The following is a 22,576-nucleotide window of genomic DNA, read 5'->3' on the forward strand; positions in this document are numbered from 1 at the left end:
AAACAAAGTAGGGGCTCTTGTACCCTGTTTCCTTCCACCCTCTGTCAGATATTTGTCTTTTGAGTGCAAGCTCTTGAGCACAGGGATTGGATTGCCTTGTGTTTGTATGACATATAGCATCATGCGGTTTTGAACCTTATTGGTGGCCAGAGGCATGTCTGCATTTAAATAATAAAATATGTCCCCTGTGAACTTCAGATGTGCTCATACTAGATGCCTTAATTTACTTATTGGCAAACTGAAGTGTTCGTAAATCCTGCTTATGTGGCAGAGCAAGTTTTAGGGTTTTTTTCAGTCAGTGCCTTCTCAACTTCTTGACCGTATCTGTATACCACTACTTGCTTTGTTCATCCACATGAACCCAATAGGTACACGGGTGCAGCTATGAGATATTACTGTAATGCTAAAAACTGTCTTGTACTCTTAAACATATAATTCGCTGACTCTTAAAATACAAATTCCCAATCTTAGCTCACTATATTAACTCATTAAATAAATTACTGCGAGTAACAAGAAAGATGTCTTTCTGACAAATGATTAGAGTTCTGTATTGGCTACATTTCTTTACGGTAATGTACATATCAGCCAACCACAAACAAACTTTGGGATTTCTTATAGGTACAGAAATCTCTCACTTCAATGCTAGGATATCATGGTGGGTGATCTTTATAAAAACCTAAATAATGATTGAATAGCGCAGCTGTTCAGCAAATGCCAGAACTCTGCACAATGAGATGGGTATTCTTTAGTTTCTGACCTTACCTGAATCTGTAGGGAGTAGGTAGTGTACATGTACCCAAACTACAACTCACCCAGGATGATGCAGTTCCCTTATTGGTCCCAAAGCTACTGGGGGATTGTAAGTGACCCAAGTATTTAGGGCCACTGTCTTGCATCTTACATGCTGCTCCCTAATGCAACACAGTGGCATTGGTACAGTACTGGCATGACGGGGAGACAACCCCTACTGAAGCAGTGACACCACTCTTTGCGGCAGCTGAGTACTCCTCACTAAGTTTCACAGTGGGAGATTACTAAAGAAGTGGTATGACTGTAATCTGTATCTAATTCATCCTCCTTAAGGGGTATACTTAAGTAACTTCCTACCTAAATGACAAGAGGCCACACAGACCCAGGTGCAGTGACAGCAGATAGGGTACTGGGCCACCGGTTTTCTATTACCACTGCAATGTGACTCAGGTAGCTCAACCAACTTCTTCATAGGGGGATGGCCTGTAAAGACTCCAACACCCTAGAGAGACACTCCATGAGGCGACAGCCTGTAAAGATACCTTCACTGTTCCATCAGTGACTGATATAATCGGCACCAACCTTCATGGAACTTTCCTTGTCTGTATTTAGAGACCTGTTTGCTCAGATGTGTGCCTATGCTGGTCTTGGGCATGAGAGCAGCTTCATTGTTTGTTGTTTCCCCTCAGGGGAGGGCATGCAGTGAAGGTTGGCTTGCAACATTCCTACTGTCATTAAAATCATGGCTGGGTGGGGTATTCTTAGTTAGAAACTGAAGAATTATCAGTGATAGATAATAGTGTTAGTTAGGATTGGGATGTTAATAATAGCACAGTAACAACACCGAGGGAGAAATGGGAGACTTCTAAAGAAGAGTAGCTTAAAACAAAGTCTGGGAAACATTTAATTGAAATTAACTTAGTGCCTTAAAACACAAAATACATTTTAAAGAAGGAAATTAAAAAGTTAAAAAAAAAAAAACCCTAACAATAGGTAGCAGAGGGGCAAGTATCCTATACAAAATATTAAAATAAATGTATATAATATAGCAGATAGCCATGTAACAGCCCTACTTGTGCTTGAATGTTTTTTTTCCCTGGCATGCACCTTTAATTTCTTTCTCTGTAGACTATAAACTCCCCATCTATTTTGAAAGTGCTTGGCATACTTTGGGTGTTACCATAATCTAACTAACTTTGCTGAAATTTTCTGACAGACACCATGGGAAGGAGGCTTATTTAAACTACGGATGCTTTTCAAGGATGACTATCCCTCCTCACCCCCAAAATGTAAGTAAAGTGACAGAATACTAGTTTCTAGCAGAATGGCGTTGAATATGAGTGCATATCACCATATGAAAAACTACCTGGTAGGGTGGAGCTTTTATAACACTTCATTAATTATCCTGGATGCTTAATGCTTATTATAATTAAAACTAAAATGGCTATAATCCTTATTTTCATGTGTGTTTACATATACATCTTTAAAAAAAATTTTCCTGGCTTGCCTCTTTGGAAAGTTTAAGAAAGCTGTTCAGCTACTGAAATTCAGGGAGATTAGAAAAAATCTGTAGGGTTTTTTTGTTTTGTTTGGGGGTTTTTGGTTTGTTTTTTTTTAGGGGGAAAGGGATTGGGTTTTTTAATTATCACTTTTTTTCTAATATGGTTCCAGTAAAAATGTCTTAATTTTGAAACTTGGCATAGTTGTCACTGACAACTGTTACATCTGCTTAGTTTTATATTAAAAATTGTGTATTGTGCATTCTTGATAGAAAAGTACCTTAAGTTAAGAGGATAGCACCTAAGTGGAAGCTGTGTGAATGTGTGTGCAGTGAGTGAAGTGCATACTTGTTTCGAAAGACCTCCATAAGCTGAATAGACATACAACAAGAGCTCTGAGGCTACCTAGCTCCAGATTTTTCTTCATTCGGTTTTTTAAAAATCTAGTTTTAATTAAATATTAAAGATGGGAAATCATATTTTCAAAAGTTAGGATTGTTCTATCAGGTTTTTAACTTAGCTAAGTTGTGTCCACCTCGTATTTTCCTTAAATATTCCAGCGTACTATAAGATACGCAGGAGGTTCAGCGTTGTTGTAGTAATAATTTTTGGAGTCTTTTCACTTTAACATAATCATAACATTACATTAATATTAATTTGGCTTTTTTGCATGTGATATGCATACAGGACACATTATAGTATTACATAAATAAAAATTATTTCTTTGAAATTTTTTTATCCTACTGCAAACTGTAGAAACCATTTGTATTTATGATTATCTTTGGTGTTCGTAATAGTGGTATTTGGCTGCTGAGCCAATGCATTCTGCTTTATGATAGCTATATAGCTACTACTGATTTTAATGTTCCAGTATCCATTAGGGAAATTTGTAGGAAAACTGTCTTTAAAATTCATGGATTTTCTGTCTATGGAGTTCTGTTGCCCTAGCTAATCACTGGATTTCTTGAACAAATTATTTTTCAAATCTATTATTTAAATTACCACATATGGCTTTTTAAAAACAAGGTTGCTGCTTTTTGACGTCTTAACACATTCCTGCCTCAGATGATGCTCATCTCACATTAATGTCAAGATTTAAGTTTTTCCAATTAGAACATAAGAATGGCCATACTGGGTCAGACCAGTGGTCCATCTAGCCCAACATCCTGTCTTCCGACAGTGGCTGGTACCAGGTACTTCAGGAAGAATTAACAGAACAGGGCAATTATCAAGTGGCCCAATCCCAGCTTCTAGCAGTCAGGTGTAGGGACATCCCAGAGCATGAGATTGCATTCTGACCCTCTTGACTAATAGCCATTGATGGACCTATCCTCCATGAACTTGTCCAGTTCTTTGTGGAATCCAGTTATGCGTTTGGCCTTCACAACATCCCCTGGCAATAACTTCCACAGGTTGACTGGGTGTTGCATGAAGAAGTACTTCCTTATGTTTATTTTAAACCTGGTGCCTATTAATTTCATTGGGTGACCCCTGTTTTTTGTGTTGTGAAAGGGTAAATAACATTTGCATATTCACTTCTTCCACACCATTTGTGAATTTTATAAACATCTATCCTGTCCCCCCTTAATCGTCTCTTTCCTAAGATGTACAGTCCTAGTCTTTTTAATCTCTCCTCATATGGAAGTTGTTCCATACCCCTAATTGCTTTTTGTTGACATTCTCTGTTCTTTGCAATTCTAATCTCTTTTTTGAGATGGGCAATCAGAAGTGTATGCAGTATTCCAAGTGTAGGCATACTATGGACCTGTATAGCGGCATTATGATATTTTCTGTCTTATTATCTATCCCTTTCCTAATGGTTACCTATATTCAGAGGAATATCTCTGAAACTGTCTTGCTACAGAATCAGTCATCTGTCACTTTGCATTTAAGTCCTTACAAAGGCAACAGAGGTATTAAAGAAACAATTTAATTTTAGGGACAAAATTGATTGTACAACCTAAATGGAATAGAAATGTCCTGATTTAAATGCAATTTAAGCATAATTTAAAATTCACTGTTGTGTTCTGAATGCAGTTATTAGTCTTATACATAAAGATAAAGTGAAACACAGGAAAAAAAATGATGGAAACTTAAAATGGACAAGCTCTTGGTAAGGAGACTTTTTAAAGGTATTATAAATGTCTCTTTAATGTAATTGGTCCTGCTAGTGAAGGCAGGGGGCTGGACTCAATGACCTTTCAGGGTCCCTTCCAGTTCTATGAGATAGATATATCTCCATATATTATTATATTATATTATTTTTATTATAACACTTGCAATGAAGGGGGGGACTAGGTGGTGAAAATGTATAGATGTGGTCATCCGAGTGGATCTGCTTCATTATTTTATGAAGGAGTGTGGAGTGTTGATGTAAGTAGTATTGCATTTTGGGCCCAGACCATCACAAAACTGCTCTAAATAGAACTTGGTGACATAGCAAGAGAAACTGTCCTCTGGTTTAAGAGCTGTTGCATGTGGCAGTGCTTGTTTTGGGAACTGTATTTCAAAGCAGGATGTTTGTTGTGCTCCTCATCATTTCAGTGCCCATTATCCACTGACTGTTCATACAGCAGTTTAAACATATAAAGAGAGTTGTGTGTTAAATATTATCCAGGATACACTTTCAGTCCACCCTATTTCATAATGGTGGGATCTGAGCTTTGGGAGGAAGCAGTAAAGGTTTGGGTGAGCTGCTTTGTACAGAGTTCTTTTAAGTAATAAATGATCCCCTGTACATTTTCACTGCACTTAGTGCCATTTAGCATTAATGAAATCCTCCTATCTTAGCATGGATAATAGGTAATGTTGTTCATTCAGAACATATTTTGGCCTGGACTGGTCATGTTAATCAGTAATGTGACTGAGATCTGATGTGGAGATACAAGTAGACCCAAGGAAAGAGGGAGAACTAAAGGTAACTGCACTGCAGGAAAACGTAATGGATTTTCTGAATGGGATTGTGACAATGGGAGATAGGTTGCCTTGTGGTGTAGGAGAAATGGCCAGCTTTACTAAAAGTCGTCTTTTTAAATGTTCTGGTTTAATGAAACTTGGTCCAAAATCTTAGATTTGCACATAAAGAACTCTTTTCTTCCTTAGGTAAATTTGAACCACCATTATTCCACCCAAATGTGTATCCTTCAGGCACAGTGTGCCTCTCCATCTTAGAGGAGGATAAGGATTGGAGGCCAGCAATCACAATTAAACAGGTCATAACATTCTTCTGTTAAAACTGTACACCTTTGCTTTCTTAGCTGATCTTTTGTGTGATTCTGGAATGTCTTGTGTACATTTCTACATTTTATTTATGGAAGTTCTGAATTGTATATGTTTCATAGTAATATTTACATAAATTATTTTTTTCCACATTTTCTTATACAGATCTTGTTAGGAATACAAGAACTTCTAAATGAACCAAATATTCAAGACCCAGCTCAAGCAGAGGCTTACACAATTTACTGGTTAGTTGTTTGTTTGTTTGTGTTAGTTAAACACATTGACCAGTTTATAGCAGTTTGTAAACTCTGGGTCTCGGTTTGTGTGACTGATGGTGAGACAGGTAAAGCAGCTTCTAGAAAATAATTTCTGGGTCTGCTTTATGTAGAGATGTTTAGTTTTATGCTGTAACCTCAATAAAACAACTAACTAACTTCAAAGCTAAAGTTGAAGGTCCAGTGATAGCAAGGCATGGTAATACAGTAGCATATAGAGGCCCTAATGAGGAATCAGTCCCATTGTGCTGTATGGATATGTAAAGAGTCCTTGCCCCTAAAGAGTTTACAATCCTAGGTTAACAAGACATAACAGTTGGGTGAAATTAATGTGTAGAGGCAAGGGAGAGGAAGGATGAGATAACAAGTCCTGTACAATAGCTACATGCACAATCATTCCTCATTACATTCCTAACTGTAATGAGCTGGGAGATTCTATAGCCATTTTGGTCTCAAAGTAGTGGGTTTAAAGCTCTTTTGGGGGAGTTTGTGCAGTGTATATGGGGCAGCATAGGAAGGAGTATAGAGATCTTAGTGAGAAGTGGGTTTATGGGTGGTGAAGGCTGGGAACTTTGGCAGAATGAAATGGCATTGGATTCAATGAGATTATCAGTCTAAGTAGTGTAGGGCTAAGCTGTAAAATCTTAAAGGTAAGAAAACATTTCTGATTGTCCAAGCAATCTTCTCTGAGATCCTTCCTGTCCCATAAGCAAAGAAAGACAGAGGGCAGAAGATTCTGAAATTGAATTGCTGGCTAAGTAAGTGCTGCAGAATGGAGGGCTATCTTTGCAGAACATTGTTCCACCTTCTATGGGAAGAGGAGGCTGTATAGCTTGGATGGCCTCCACCTCAGTAGAAGAGGGACTAATCTCCTTGGGGAAAGGCTAGCAAGAATAGTCAGGGGGGTTTAAACTAATAGCAAAAGGAGACGGTGGAAAGAGAGAAGACATGAGCACTTAGGTGGCAGAAAATTGAGATGTTGAGAACAAAATAAATCAAGGAACCAAAGGACATGAGGGAAAGAAATTCTTTAATTGTCTATACACTAATGCTAAGAGCCTGGGTAACAAACAAGAGGAACTGGAATTGCTCATTTTTTAACGTAAATTTGACGAGTGGTATTGCAGAAATCTGGTGGGACGATTCACACAATTATGTTAGGTTATACCATTTATTTAGGAAGGATTGAATAGGCAAAAGGGGAAGGGGAGTGCACTGTATGCCAAGAATTGGCATAATCTGTAAGTCACTAACGTTTTTTTGAGAGTCCTCTTGAATGCTTATGGATCAGTGTCCTAACAGAAAAAGCACAACATGAGGTACCAGCTGATGCCTGCTACAGACCACTAAATCACACTAGGGAACAGAATAACTGCCTCCTTACGTAACTATCTATAATGTGTAGGGGGGGAAAACTGAGAGATCATGGAGGACATGCTGAGAGAGTTTGAGAGAGACATGCTGGAGGTCTCATGCTGCCAGTACAAAAACATCCTTGGAATTTCTAAACATTATAGTTGAGTTTCCTAACTCAAAAAGTGTTGCAGCCAATGTAGAGGAGTTGTATGTTAGACCTTGTCCTAACAGATAAAGAACTGAACACAGAACTAAAAGTTAATGGTAGGTTTGGTACAAGTGCTCGTGGCTTGATCACATTTATAATATGCAAGCAGAATAAAGTCCAGACCAGTAATATATCTACTTAGTGATTTAATAGGGCCAATTTTACAAAGCTGAAAGCAATTATGAACTGAAGCAGCTGGGAGGAAGAATTTAATCAAAAAAAGTGAATGATAATTGGGTATCATTTAAGAATCCCTTCCTAGATGCCCAAAAAGCCACAATCGAGGAAAAAGACTGTGCTGATTTAAAAAAACCAACCTGGTTTAGAGGGGAATTGAAGGCAGTTGAAAAAAATCATATATACCAAATGGAATAAAGGGGAAGTTGATAAGTGACTGTAAATCAGAAGCGGGAATTGCAGAACATTTATAGGGAAAGTGAATAGACCCAAGGAGAAATCTTTGGCCAGCAGTGTTAGGGACAATAAGTGGTTTTTAAACATACCATATTGGGAATAAAAAGAATACTGGCAAAATGGTATTGGTCCATTACTAGATGGAAATGGAAGAATTAACCATAATAATGCAGAAAAGACAAGTGTTCAGTAAATATTTCTGTTCTGTACTTGGGGTGTGGGAAAACATGATGCAGTCTCATCATAAGGTGATAACTCTTTCCTTTCCACTAGTATCTCTGTGGGATGTTATAAGCAGAAGAAAGTTTGACATTTTTAAATCAGCAGGTTCAGATAACTTGCATCAGATAGTTTTAAAAGGCTGAGGTGTTTGCTGGACTGTTAATGTTCATTTTCAATAAGTCTTGGGGAAGTTCAAGAAAAATTGAAGAAAATTAATGTGCCTATTTTTAAAAAGGGGTGACTTGGGAAACTCTAGAGCTGTCAGGCTGACATCAATTCTGGGCATGATGATGGAGCAGCTGATACAGGGACTTCTTTAATAAAGAACTAAAGGAGGGCAATGTAATTAATGCAAATAAGCCTGAATTTATGGCAAATAGATCAATGTAAGAACGGCTATACTGGGTCAGACCAAAGGTCCATCTAACCCAGTATCCTGTCTTCCAACAGTGGCCAATGCCAGGTGCCCCATAGGGAATGAACAGAACAGGTAATCATCAAGTGATCCATCTACCATCGCCCATTCGCAGCTTCTGGCAAAAGAGGCTAGGGACATCATCCTTTCTCATCCTGGCTAATAGCCATTGATGGACCTATCCTCCATGAATTTATCTAGTTCTTTTTTTAACCTTGTTATAGTCTTGGCCTTCACAACATCTTCTGGCAACGAGTTCCACAGGTTGACTGTGTTGTGTGAAGAAATACTTCCTTGTATTTGTTTTAAACCTGCTGCCTATTAATTTCATTTGGTGACCCCTAATTCTTGTGTTATGAGAAGGAGTAAATAACACTTCCTTAGAGTATGGCTACACTTGCAGCTGTACAGTGCTGGGAGTTAAAGCTGTCTTCATACAGCTGTGTAGGGAAAGCGCTGCAGTGTGGCCACACTGACAGCTACCAGCGCACTGTTGTGGCCACATTTGCAGCGGTGTTGGGAGTGGTGCATTATGGGCAGCTATCCCAGCGTTCAGATGGCTGCAACGTGCTTTTCAAAAGAGGTGGGTGGGGTGGAGTGTGACAGGGAGCGTGGGGGGGGAGAGAGGGGGGGGAGAGGATTTTTGGAGCTGACACTGTGTCAGCTCCCTGCCTTGCAAGTTCCAACCCCTTCCTCCACCCCTCTCTCATTTACTAAATGCAAATAACGGTCTGTCTTTTTCCTCACAGACCAGATAAGCAGCTGCTCTGAAACTGACACCCCCCCACCCCCACCCGCCGTGCTGCTTCTCTCTTCAAGCAAACACGAGCTGTGGACATTCTAAAGGGATCCCCCTGCCTGCCTCATTCACAGCAAACAGTAGCTGTGTTTGGTTTTTTTAGATAAGCAGCTCCGGGAGCCCCGAGTTCACAACAAAACAAACACAGGCATCACAACAAAACAAAGAGTGTAATCTTTACTTAAAAGCATTATGGGAAGGTTCTGGAGGTCAGTTACTGCGTAGTAAGATTAATCACTGTTTACACTGGCACCCCAGCGCTGTTCTCTTTATTCCTCTCTTCGAGGTGGAGTACATGCAGCGCTGTAGCCAGGGAGATACAGCGCTGTATGTGCCTTGCCAATGTGGACGAGGAGTGAGCTACAGCGCTGTAAAGCCACCACCAGCACTGTAACTCTCAAGTGTAGCCAAGGCCTTATTTACTTTCTCCGCATCAGTCATGATTTTATAGACCTCTGTCGTATCTCTCCACCCCTCATCCCCAGTCGTCTTTTCCAAGATGAAAAGTCCCAGTCTCATTAATCTTGTCTCATTCAGAAGCTGTTCCACACCCCTAATCATTTTTGTTACCCTTTTCAGAACCTTTTCCAATTGCAATATCTCTTTTGAGATGGGGTGACCACATCTGCATGCAGTATTCAAGATGTGGGTGTACCATGGATTTTATATAGAGGCAATGATATTTTCTGTCTTATCTCACCCTTTCTTACTGATTCCCAACATTCTGTTAGCTTTTTTGACTGCCACTGCACATTGAGTGGTGGATGTTTTCAAAGAACTATTCACAATGACTCCAAAATCTCTTTTGAGAGGTAACAGCTAAAACTAACTTGATATACATATTTTTATGAGATTACCAGTTTGGTTGGTAAAGGTGGTAGTGATGTCATAATATACTTAAACTTCTGTAAGGCGTTGGTACTGCACAACATCTTGATTAAAAAATTAGAACAGTATAAAGTTAACATGGCTCACATTAAATGGATTAAAAATTGTCTAACTCTTAGGTCCCAAAATGTAACTGTAAATGGGGAATCATCATTGAGTGGGGTGTGTTTACAGTGGGGTCCCAGAGAGATCAGTTCTAGGTCTGGCACTAGTTAACATCTTTATCAGTGACCTGGGAGAAAATATAAAATCATCACTGATGACACAATAATTGCGGGAATGGTAGATAACTAAGAGGACGGGTCACTGATTCAGAGCAATCTGGATTGTTTGGTAGATTGGGCATAAACAAACAATATATGTTCTAATATGGATAAATATAATCATATGTATCAGGGAACAAAGAATGTAGGCCATACTTCTAGAATGGGTACTCTATCCTGAGAAGCAGTGACTCTGAAAAAGATTTCAGGGTCATGGTAGTTCATCAGCTACATCAGATACATCCGACAAAGTGGGTATTCACCCACGAAAGCTCATGCTCCAAAACGTCTGTTAGTCTATAAGGTGCCATGGGATTCTTTGCTGCTTTTACAGCTACACATGAGCTCTCAATGTGGCCAAAAGAGCTTAATACTCTCATGGGATGCATAAACAAAGCAATCTCAAGTAGGAACAGAGAGATTATCTTACCTCTGTATTTGGCACTGGTGCAACTGCTGGAGTACAGTGTCCGGTTCTGAGGTCCCACAATTCAGGAAGGATGTTGATAAATTGGAGAGGGTTCAGAGAAGAGCCACAAAAATGATTAAAGGATTAGATAACATGCCTTATGGGTAGACACAAGGAGTTCAATCTATTTAGCTTAACAGAGGAGGTTAAGGGGTGACTTGATTAGTCTATACCTACAAGGTTCAACAAGTATTTAATAACAATCTCTTCAATCTAGCAGAGAATAATGCAACATGATCTAATAGATGGAATTGAAGCTAGACAAATTCAGACTGGGAATAAGTTGTATATTTTTAACAATGAGAGTAATTAACCACTGGAACAATTTATCAAGTGTCTTGGTGGATTCTCCATCAGTGACCATTTTTAAATCAAGATTGGACGTTTTTTTTCTAAAAGATTTGGGAAAGTTCTATGGCCTGTAGTATACAGGAGGTCAGTCTAGATGATCACAATGGTTCCTTCTGGCCTTCGATTCTATGAATTGGTGAAAAGTTGAGTTCTAAGAAGGACTCAAAAGGGGCAGTGGGGGAGAGATGGGACCTTAAAGGAAAATTATTTTGGCAGCAGAGTCTTGAATGGGCTTTATGGTATCAAAGTCTCAGTAGTAAAGACAAGAGATAAGAAGTGTAAATGAGAGCTATGGCAGTCTGGAAAGAAAAGACCAGGTTTTGGAGACTATATGAAGGAAAAAGTGCCATATTTTGGAAACAGTCTGGCTATGAAGGCCCATAGAGAGGGCAGAGCCAAAAAATGACATTCAGATTATGAACCTGAGTGATTGGGAGGATGGGAGTGGTACTATAGTGACCAAGTAAGGATGAGGATGGAGTATTGGCCCTGGGATTTAGTTAAGAAAACCTCATTAGATACTTCGAGGACAGCATGAATATAGTGGAGACCACAGAAGCAGGGTTGGAATGGATCCAGGATCCAGCAGGCAGAGAGGAATTGGAGGTAATGGTTGTAAACAGTGCATTCAGAGAATTTAAAGATAGTGTCAATGTGGCTTTTTTTAGCATGGAGCAGGAACAGATTATGTTTAAGGATAAGTTACTGGGAGGAATGGAGGGGGTAAGAGATGTTTTTGTGGTTTTTAAATGAAAATCTAAAAAGTTGGGAGATGATTTTTAAGATCATCTGCTTGAACACCCTCATTACCTATATTGCGCGCTCGCTCTCTCTCACACAAAAAATGCTGAACTCGAGCAGGACTAAAACACACAGTTACTTCTGACTAGCTGTAACAGAATTTCTATCTGTGTCTGGTTGGAAGAGGGACTCTCAATTCCATGTTAAAATACTTCTACTGACAAAGTGCTCACTAGGCTGCATTGTAGGAGAAGAGGCATAATGTAAACAATAAAAGGAGACTTTGGATGTATTAGTTGATCACAGGATGACAGTGAGCCACCAGTGTGACGTGAAAGACACCCTAGGAACTTATAGGGAAGTATTAATGCCATTGTACAAGGTATTAGCAAAACCTCATCTGGAATACTCTGTACAATTCTGATCACCTGTGTTCAAGAAAGATTAATTCAAACCAGAACAGGTGCTGAAAAGGGCTGATGGTCAGGGAAATGGAGAGTCTGTCTTATAATAGTAGAGTAAAAGAGGTTGGCTTGTTCAACCTAGCAAAATGAAGGCTGAGAGGGGATTTGATTGATCTCTATAAATACATAGGGGGGTAAACACCAGGAAGAGAGAGGAGCTGTTGAAGCAAAAGGACAGTGTTGGTACAGGAACAAATGGATATAAACTGGCCATGAGTAAATTTAGTCTGGAAATTAGGAGGTTTCTAATAATCAGAGGAGTGAGATTCTATAACAGCCCCCTAATAGGAGTAGTGAGGTCAAGAAACGTAACTGGATTTAACATGCAGCCTGAATGGGATTATATGACATGGTTTCCTGTGATAGTAAAGGACTGGACATGATCCAAAATGTCCTTCCAGTCCTATGGACTTAATGTTTTAAAGGGATAAACTTGAAGACAAATTACAAATGTGCCACCACAGAAGGAAAGCCAAACAGTTAGTTAATAGACTAAGTTCCTTTGTTTGGAGTCTCTGGAATAAGGCAGCAAGAGAACACATTGTTAGCTGGTGTTTTATGCCTGATCACTCATAACTAGGCATCAGGTTATGAGTACATTGGAAACACTAAAGAGTTAGAGCCATCTGTGTATGCTCTAGTTCTTAGGAAAATGACTCAATCTTTAATTGTAGGCAAATTTCATGTTCATAAGGAAGGATTCTTACACAGAACTGGTTTATAGCAGGCCTGCAGCTGGTGGTGTGCCAGCTTCTCTTGCAGCTAAGCTAAGGTGCTTCAACCTTACACACCTATGCCTATTTCAGCACTAGCCCTCCCCAGAGCAGGGACTGCCAATAATGCTGAATTGTGTGATCTATCTCATGCACATGCCGAAACAAAGTTTTATCTTAATTTAGGTTTAAAATCAAGATCACTCCAAAGTGAAAGACTTGTGAGCTAACTTCTACATCTGGAGGAATTTTATGTAGTAGGAATCTATAAGAATAGCTAAGATACACTTAAGAGTCTATATTTACAAACTGGAGCCCAGCCCCCAAAAATCATCCAAATAAATAGACTTGTGATGTGTCTGGTGCACCAGACACTGATTTCCTGGGTCTGTAGGCTACTCTTAATGCATAATTGGTGGTGAGAGAAACTGTCAGCAGAGCAAAAGGTTGTGCGGTTGCAACTTGATCTGGTACCAAAATGCATGGGAAGACATGGTGCTTCATAAACAGGTGTCCTTTTTATATGAACTGTTAAATGTTCAAGAATAAATTTCCTTCACTTGCCAATGCTTTGTTTAGATTTCTGCTGTACTGTGTTCTTTTACTGCTGGCCTGATGTTCTGCAGTAGTAGCCGTGTTGTAAACTACCAGTACCAGGTCCTAGAATTATCTTGTCTTTTTCCTCCTTTTAGATATAGGAAAGTAAGTTAAACTGCACATCTATATACAGCCTTCTAAGCCCAGCATCTTCCCTTTCTTCCCACCCTAAAAGTCAGGCAAGAGATGTGAGACCCTGAGGAGAAACCCTGTAATTTACCAAATCTTCAGTGAGATTGTGTTCTGTGGTGATATAATGTGTGTAAGAGAAACTTTAGAAGAAATTACATTACTTTAGTATGCAGTGTAGTGTAGTAGTAACCGTGTTGGTCCCAGGATATTAGAGACACGGGTGGGTGAGGTAACATGATACTACCTCACCCACCTTCTGTCTAAATACTTTAGTATATGAAGAGCACTTAATGAAATAATAGAAATGTCATGGTATTTTCACAGACATCTATTCTGTGGCGAATCTAACAGAGTAACTTTGTAAATATCTTGTCTCCTTCCCCAAAATGTTTTTACTTCTAAGATACAATCTTCTTCCTATTTCCTGCAGCAAACCCTACTGGACAGATGTTAGTGAGCTCTGTCTTACCCAGGCTACCAACCTGTTTTGACTAGTCACTTCTTTCCAAACAAAATGGGTTCTGCAGTGCAAATGACCCTCTCGTTAATTAAATGAGCAGTGTTTGGACAGTGAGCTGTTGGTATAGCCAAGATTTGACTGAAGGGTAAACAGAAATTCAGTCATGGGGTTTCCTACTGTCATGAGTACGTAAGATACTTCACCTCTGCCTAATCTCTCTTGCCTTAAGGAATAATTTGAGGGTCTCATATGGATGAGAACTACTTAAATAGTATTAATTGTGCAGCTTGACATAATTGACATCTGAAACGTCTAATGACCTTTATTTTTTTTATATCCAGCCAAAACAGAGTGGAATATGAAAAGAGGGTTCGAGCACAAGCCAAGAAGTTTGCGCCATCATAAGCACCTGTCATACAGCATCTTAAAAAGGAAGGGATTGGTTTGGCAAGAACTTGTTTACAAAATTTTTGCAAAATCTAATGTTGCTATGTACAATTAATATTCACTTAGGGGAGGGGGTCGTATGTGTGCCATTTTCCATATTCGCCACTTGTATACAGTTCTGAATTCGCTGAATTGCCCCCAGTTTTTTCATACAGGGTCTCTTCCTTCAGTCTTTTGTATTTTTGATTGTTATGTAAAACTTGCTTTTATTTTAATATTGATGTCAGTATTTCAACTGCTGTAAAATTATAAACTTTTATACTTCTATAAATTCACTAGTATCTCTAGTTACTTTGCTATCTGATGCAGGCATGCTTTAAAATGTTTAGAACTATATTTAGACTCTAGCTGGCTGTATGAAAAAATCATACCCTCCACCCCCTTCCCTCCCCTTAATTTGTTTTTCTATCTTTCAGAAACTAGGTTGTTATTGCTTAAGAGCCTCAGAGATCCAAAGTCAGCCAGCATCTTGATTCTGCATCACTTCCTTTTGTGTTTATATGGCGTTTTGTCTGTGTTGCTGTTTAGAGTAAATAAACTGTTTATATAAAGGTTTTTGTTTCATTATCTTCATTGAAATGATTAAAAGGAGAAAAGCCTTCCAGTAAAATATAGTCTCAGAAAGCAAAATTCAATGACCCTTTTTTTTAAATAAAGGCTTCTAATATTGTACGCCTTTTAATTTTTATCCTCCCCCCCCCCCCCCCCCCGGCACCCCCTATTGTAGAAGTGACCCTTCTCTAACTCTTTACTCCTGAATGACAGTCACTCAGACTTGGTTAATCTAAATCAATTTCTCAGATTTTTTTAAGGAAAGTCAACTCTGACTAGCACATTGGCCATTACCAAAGCTGCTGATTATAGTGGTGCTGAGTGGACAATATTGTGACTAGACTACAAATTTATCAATAGGCGAGTGCCAAGAAGCATAATTGATTATCCTCATCTTTTGGGATCTGATATTTTAGGGTAACCAGTTTAGAGTGACTGATTCACAAATCAAAACTTTTTGAACCCTAGGCATATACTAGGATGCCTGACATCCACACACCAAAGAAGGGTGAACTGTAAACAAAAGAAATGTTATCTAAATAGGAGTTAAATATTTAAAATTATTTTGCTTTAAAAAAAAATTAGTGCCTTATGAAAGCCAGTGTATGTAATGTTCAGGGAAAGGGCAAAGTTCTTGTCTGTAAAATGCAAAAGGCCACAGTTAACCCATATCAATGGAGGAATTCAGATATGCAAGACCCTTCTCCCCCTTTCCCTCCCCCCCCCAACTCTGAAATGTAATAGCATTTCTCTAGATTAAAAAAAAAGACCATATCACTGGTGATGAAATGCTGAAAGCTTCAACCTGTCTGTGATATAAAATTAGTGCTATAGATAGACTTGCTTTGAAATCTAACTTGTCTGTTGTAGCAATAATCAATTGTCCTGTGATTCCATTTTTATTACATTTTTACAGAAGTATAGTAAGTAAGGCTGAGTGCTGTATCTGATTATGGTGGTTGCCGTCCAAGTGTGGAAATGTTCCCTCGAATCTGTGAGACTAACTGCGTCACTTTCTCTCATTTGATCCGACACACTGCTACTATGCTTTCCTCAAATCTTTCCATATTTTTTAAAGATAGCTAATTGAGAAAGCAGCCTTTGAACCAATGGACAAAAGAGAAAATGTCAAGTTAGAAAGAAACTTCCCTCCAGATAGAAAGAAACTCCCTCCAACAAAATGAATTCCCTCATCTAGTTTTCAAAACCAGTGTGAAATCCTGACTCACTGAAGTCAATGGCAAAACTATTAACTTTAATGGGGTCAGGATTTCACCCAGTGATAGTTTACCACAAAAAGGGAGGGGGAGCTGATTTAGAGGAAAATCCCTGCTAGGGGATGACATGATGATATATCAGATCATTATTCATATCTTCTCTAATTTTACTGCAGGACCTTCAGAGGTTTTTTTTTTACTCTACAAAATCTAAAATGAATGGAAATGTTTTCATGGCAAAACATGGCGGAGGGAACCTTGCTTGTTTTTATTGCTTCTTTCAGTTCTGGAAACTCATAAAACAGCATTCTGCTGCTGCATGAGAAGCATAAAGCAAAAAAAAGTCTAATTTCACTGTCCTTGCTGAAAGAAATGCAAAAAATAAACCACTAGTTCACTTAATAATCTGTTGGTTAAATGTTGTCACTAATAAGACAGATAAGGAGTTTTCCTGACAGTGTTCCTTTCCCTAGGATATAAAATGGAATACCTACATTCTTTTCCTTTCCTGGTAACTGTTAAATGTAAACACAGCCTGGGAGTTTAATTAATAAATAATTAATTAAAAAAAAAAAAAAAGCTGTGACTAACCTGTTTCTTGTGTTTCCAAAAACTTATGCTCCAGGTGTACAATAACCTCCGCATCACATGCTGCTTTACTAAGGAAATAAAATAAATGTATGTTATTCAAAGTTAAATATTTTCCTCTTTTAAATGTTGGTTGAATTAAGTGATACTTGAAATCTTATTGAATTTATGAGAAACTATGTGATCATGTCTGAGGCAAGAATGCCTTGTTTAGCAGGATGATTCTATAGTTAGCATGTTCCTCAACTGGGGGGGTTAGGGGTTTATAATACAAAGGAAATCAGATACACAATTCAGCTGGATTTTATACCTATAGGATGCTCCCCAGAAAGCCTTTTTTGCAATTACTACTCTAAATCTAGCATTTTGTTGAGTAGTGTTCATAAACATCCATATGAAAATGGATGCATCTTTTAGATGTCAATATGCTAATTTTTGTGTGCACTGGTAGCAGTTTAAGGCCAATGGTAGAATTATTGTACCTTGATATTTGACCTTAATAAATATGTGACTCTTGTAATACATTCAAGATAATACATACAAGATCACAGAATTTGATATAGTGTTTAAATTTAAATGAAAAACCGTTCTTTCTATGAGAAGTCTGTAGAAAGGAATTATTGGGGAAAATAGGTGACTGAGGGGATGCCATTGACTAATGGTGTTCTATAACATACTGTTGAATTTTCTCCTGTACATGCAGTACCTTACTCTTGCATCTTTCTTGTCCTCTGTTGGGTAGATATATGGTGAAAAGGAGTGATATACAGCCATGTTTCCCAGGAGATGCATTAAGACTCCCTTCCGATTGGGGGAGAGTCAATTTTCATACTTTCTGCCTCAGCCATTACAAGCAGTTGGTGCAAAAAGAATCCTGACAAGTTCAGCAAATCTGAAATTTCACAGATATTAAATAGACAGTTTTATGGTAAGTAAATATATCCCAACTGTCATGATGGTAGATAAATCTTAAAATATTAAGTATTTTAGCAGAAATGGTCTTTGTATAGCTTTATTATGTGCCATGCAAGGGCCTGTTAAATGCAACTCTAGTTATTTCTAATGCTTGCAAACGTGGTATTTGTATGTCTCCACAAATTAAGTTTCCTGTAACTACTGCACAGAAGAATAGTGAATTGTAGTAAGAGCTTTCTACAGGAGCAAGTTACATATATTCTCTTTTCTACCTGTACAAGTTATTGGATCAAAATGATAGGTTTGCCTTGCTGTCATTTTTAAAATAAAACTACTGGCTGTCGGACATGAAACAGAAGTTCTAGATGAAGAACTAGTCTGACTGCTTATCTTAGTTCAAATTAATAATGCTTGCTTTTAGCTCTGTATAAGGATTTCAATATCCCTTACCTGTATAATTTGTCTCCAACTGTAATAAATGAACCTTTCTTGTGAGATGACAGCAATCCTTTCATAAAACTGAATGGAGTTCTATTATGTAGGTATAAACCCAGAATTTTAGTTTATCAAGTATATGTGTACGATAGAACAGCAAAACACTTACATACAGATATTGTTTCAGCTATGCCTGAACTTAGGCAACAACTATCTAACACTCACTATGCAGCAATTTAGAAAGAAAAATTAAGTGTCATTCAATTGAAACTGAAAATAATAGTATGTAGGATGAATTGCAATTCAGCAAGCTGGAATTTAACTATGACAGAGGGTTTATTCCACCACTTTGGCTCTTTAACTATAAGTCATGAAGACCTAAATTTTAACTGTTCTCTGAAAGCTGTAATCTCCATCAGAACAGCACCCTGTAGCACTCTTCTGGGTCCCAGCTTAAAATTCTGTACTCCTTTCAAGTGAAATGCTGCTACTACTGTATTAGTAACATTGGTCCCTCTTGCGAAAGGTGGCTTTTTCCACCTCTTCATTCTGGGTAACGTTTTCTCCTTTATGGCAGGACCAGGCAAACTTATGATTTCAAAGAAGCATATTCTTTCAAAACTTCCATCAAGAAGGCAGATGCACTGCCAATATCACAGCTTAGTCACCACCACCTTAGGCCATGTCTTGGGAAAAAAAAAGTCAGTGTCAAGTTTTGTTGGCTATCAAAAAGTGCTAAAAGAAAATCATTATTGCATGTTCACACTGTCTTTCTCTGTTAGAAGAGAACATCCACACTTGGGGCAGTAGCATTGACAGTGAGAGCAATGCGCTGTGGAAAGCTATCCCACAGTTCAGCTCTCCACCTTCTGCCACTAGGTCTTGTGGGAAGGTGGAGTAGATCACAGCGCATCATGGGTCCAGGTTCAATGTCCTATGATGCACTGCTTTGCATCCTACCATTTCATGTGCTTCTGTCTTCATCTCGTGGCATTTTTCAACATCCCTTGTTTTCTGCTCAGCCTGCCATCTGTGCCTGAAAGAATGGATCCCTGCACTGCTCTTCAATGCTCTGCTAGCTCTCAGTAGCACATTGCAAATGGCAGTGTAGTTAATCAAGTTCTTAGCACATCAGGCAATTGTGAATCTCTGAGTTGTCTGACATGGATAAGAGCAACATTCAATTACTTTTGGCATTCGAGCTGCACATGGCGGACCATTGCTTTTGAGCTCAGGAAACTAGCACTGAGTGGTGGGATTGCATTGTTATGCAAGTCTGGGATGATGAGCAGTGGCTGCAGCACTTTTGGATGAGGAAAGCCACCTTCCTGGAATTGTGTGGTGAGCTCGTCTTTACCTGCAGGGCTAGGGCACCCAAATGAGAGCTGCCCTCTCGGTGGAGAAGCGCATGGCGATCACAGTGTTGCCCTCCGCTGGACTCTCTCCAATTTGTCCACATCTTTTCTGTAGGGAGGACCCAAAACTGGATTCAGTACTCCAGATGAGACCTCACCAATGCCAAATAGAGGGGAATAATCACTTCCCTCGCTCTGCTGGCCATGCTCCTATTAATGCAGCCAAATGTGCCGTTAGTCTTCTTGGCAACAAGGGCACGCTGCTGACTCATATCCAGCTTCTCATCCACTGTAATCCCCAGTTCCTTTTCTGCAGAACTGCTGCTTAGCTAATTGGACCCCAGATTGTAGCGGTGCGTGGGATTCTTCCATCTTAAGTGCAGGACTCTGCACTTGTCCTTGTTGAACCTCATCAGATTTCTTTTGGCCCAATCCTCCAATTTGTCTAGGTCCCTCTGGACCCTATCCTTACCCTCCAGCATATCTACCTCTCTCCCCAGCTTAGTATCATCTGTGAACTTGCTGAGGGTGCAATCTATCCCATCATCCAGATCATTAATAAAGATGTCGAACAAAACCAGCCCCAGGACCGACCTCTGGGGCACTCCGCTTGATACCGGCTGTCAACTAGACATCGAGCCATTGATCACTACCCGTTGAGCCCAACAATCTAGCCAGCTTTCTATCCACCTTATAGTCCGTTCATCCAATGCATACTTTTTTAACTTGCTGGCAAGAATACTGTGGGAGACTGTATCGAAAGCTTTGCTAAAGTCAACAAATATCCTGTCCACTGCTTTCCCCATATCCACAGAGCCAGTTATCTCATCATAGAAGGCAATCAGGTTGGTCAGGCATAACTTGCCCTTGGTGAATCCATGTTGACTATTCCTGATCATCTTCCTCTCCTCCAAGTGCTTCAAAATGGTTTCCTTAAGGACTTGCTGCATGATTTTTCCAGGGACTGAGGTGAGGCTGACAGGTCTGTAGTTTCTCAGGTTCTCCTTCTTCCCTTTTTTAAAGACGGTCACTATATTTGCCTTCGTCTGGGACCTCCCCCAGTGGCCACAAGTTTTCAAAGATAATGGCCAATGGCTCTGCAATCACATCAGCCAATTCCCAACTCAATGAAATTGAGTTTTGCAAGGAAGCACTTGTGATTTTTTGTGGCCTCGGATTCCATGTAAGCAAATGATTAAACTGTTTGTTTGTTGCTGCCATCTTCTATTGCAGTTTGCAGGTAACAAAGATTGCTTATCATTCAAAAAACTTAGCTTTTATTGCACAAAAAATACTACACACACACATATGCTTGAGGGGAGAGGAGGTAAGAGAGGAGGGGCTGACTTTTAGAGCTGTGTGCAAGTCCAGCTATCATTTGGAAAGGTGTCTGTGGGGGTGGAGTGAATGGGAAAGCGAGAAGTCCCAGAAAGCAGAAAGGAATGCGCAAGGTGGAGTTTAGGGAAAGCATAGAATGAGTTCTGAAGGGGAAGGCAGGCATGCACAATCTGCTCAGTCTGGAGCATTATGAGGGACTTCAGCATCTGTTTGCTGCTCCATAATTTTAATCATCCTCTCAGTTGGGTCCCTAATAAAGGCCTCATTTTCTTTTCTGTCCTGCCTTTTGATTGTCCTCCACTGCCTGCATTCCCTCTTTTCTGCATCCGAGTATTGCAGCTCCTGGAACATGTCCTCCTTGCTCCATCGTGAGCGCTTTCTTATCCAGTGGAGGTGCTCTACCAGTGTGTAGGGGATGCCTCTGAAGGTTGCATTTGCAGAAGCACAAGGAACAATACACAGAAGCATGATTAAGTACACGTACAGCATTGAAACAGTACAGTAAAATACACCTCTAGTAACACACCAATCACTTTCTCATTGACCCTTAACAAGCACACATGCCAGCGAACACCCCAAGCATGCTGAGTTTACCCCCGGGGCAGAGGGTATTTTACATGGGGAGAAAAGCAATATGAAAGGGTCGTGGTGTAGTCAACTGGGGACAATATTTTAAATTTCACACTCTTTTCCACGGGGGGGGGGGGTGTCATTGTACCAGATATAGCACTCCTGAGAGTAGAGGAGCAAGGGTGCATCTACTATATACTTGCAGCTTCCGCCCTAGTTCCTATGTTGCTCGCCTGTGTGCTGCTTTGGTCCCTGCACAAGTGATTGCAGAATGGCACGGGAAAGTTTTCTTCAATGGGGGAAGGAACAAAACAGATCTGCCAAGGAAGCTTTGGCAGAGGATTGCCAAGCACCTCCAGAAAAGTTTCCTGGAGATCTCTTTGGAGGATTCCTGTGAAATCTTCATGTGCATCAAGCCCCTGTTCCACCATACTGCTTAGCTGCACAGGAAAATGTCCAGCACACAGAAACACAGTCCACCTTGTACATTTCTATGTTCTCAACCCATCTCTGCACTTCACAAAGCAAAACCACTTACCCAGGGATCTCCTCTTCTGGCTTCTTACTTGTTGGAGTGTGACTGCTGATACTGGCTAGACACCTCTGGAGTGGAGAACAGCTCCTGACTGGACACACCACACAGCAACCCTGCTGTGGGCTCCACGTGGTTGTCTAACTCCACTTCTTGATTGATAATTTCATCTTCTGGGTTAGGTCCATTTTCTGCCAGCTCCAGCCCTGCTGAAGTATCCATGGGACTCTTGGCAGTGGAAGTGGGGTCACCATGAGTAGCATCCAACTCCATATAAAAATGGCAGGTCTGTGGTGCAGCACCGGAGCAACGGTTTGCCTCCCTTGTCTTCTGGTACGCATGCCTCAGCACCTTGAGTTTTACTGAAGAAAAAGTTCTTCATTTTGAAGAAC

General features: G+C 39.7%; 2 protein-coding genes and 1 long non-coding RNA gene across 5 annotated transcripts in view; 2 read left to right on the top strand and 1 right to left on the bottom strand.

The window, feature by feature from the left end:
• The window catches only part of UBE2I (ubiquitin conjugating enzyme E2 I), a 31,574-nt gene extending 16,341 nt beyond the window's left edge, over positions 1–15,233 (top strand). The window contains exons 4-8 of one of the 3 annotated variants that reach the window (XM_039492438.1): positions 1,967–2,039; positions 5,352–5,461; positions 5,634–5,713; positions 8,394–8,433; positions 14,577–15,161. In XM_039492438.1, the coding sequence (XP_039348372.1) occupies positions 1,967–2,039; positions 5,352–5,461; positions 5,634–5,713; positions 8,394–8,424 (294 nt within the window). In that variant the 3' untranslated portion in view covers positions 8,425–8,433; positions 14,577–15,161. Of the gene's footprint in view, positions 1–1,966; positions 2,040–5,351; positions 5,462–5,633; positions 5,714–8,393; positions 8,434–14,576 lie in introns of all 3 variants that reach the window. The other 2 variants (XM_039492437.1, XM_039492436.1) reach the window with 2 other exon arrangements.
• A 968-nt stretch (positions 15,234–16,201) lies between these two features.
• Positions 16,202–17,868, bottom strand: LOC120373690. The gene is made up of 3 exons (XR_005585653.1): positions 17,746–17,868; positions 17,043–17,110; positions 16,202–16,333 (listed from the first exon to the last, which is right to left on the bottom strand). It is a non-coding gene; the product is annotated as an uncharacterized LOC120373690 (long non-coding RNA).
• GNPTG (N-acetylglucosamine-1-phosphate transferase subunit gamma) overlaps positions 17,858–22,576 on the top strand; it is a 60,956-nt gene continuing 56,237 nt past the window's right edge. Inside the window, exon 1 of the mRNA XM_039492431.1 lies at positions 17,858–17,967. Coding sequence (XP_039348365.1) covers positions 17,965–17,967 — 3 coding nt within the window. The 5' untranslated portion in view covers positions 17,858–17,964. The remainder of the gene's footprint in view (positions 17,968–22,576) is intronic.

The sequence above is a fragment of the Mauremys reevesii genome, linkage group 10 (assembly GCF_016161935.1).
Source record: "Mauremys reevesii isolate NIE-2019 linkage group 10, ASM1616193v1, whole genome shotgun sequence".
Taxonomy (NCBI): domain Eukaryota; kingdom Metazoa; phylum Chordata; order Testudines; family Geoemydidae; genus Mauremys; species Mauremys reevesii.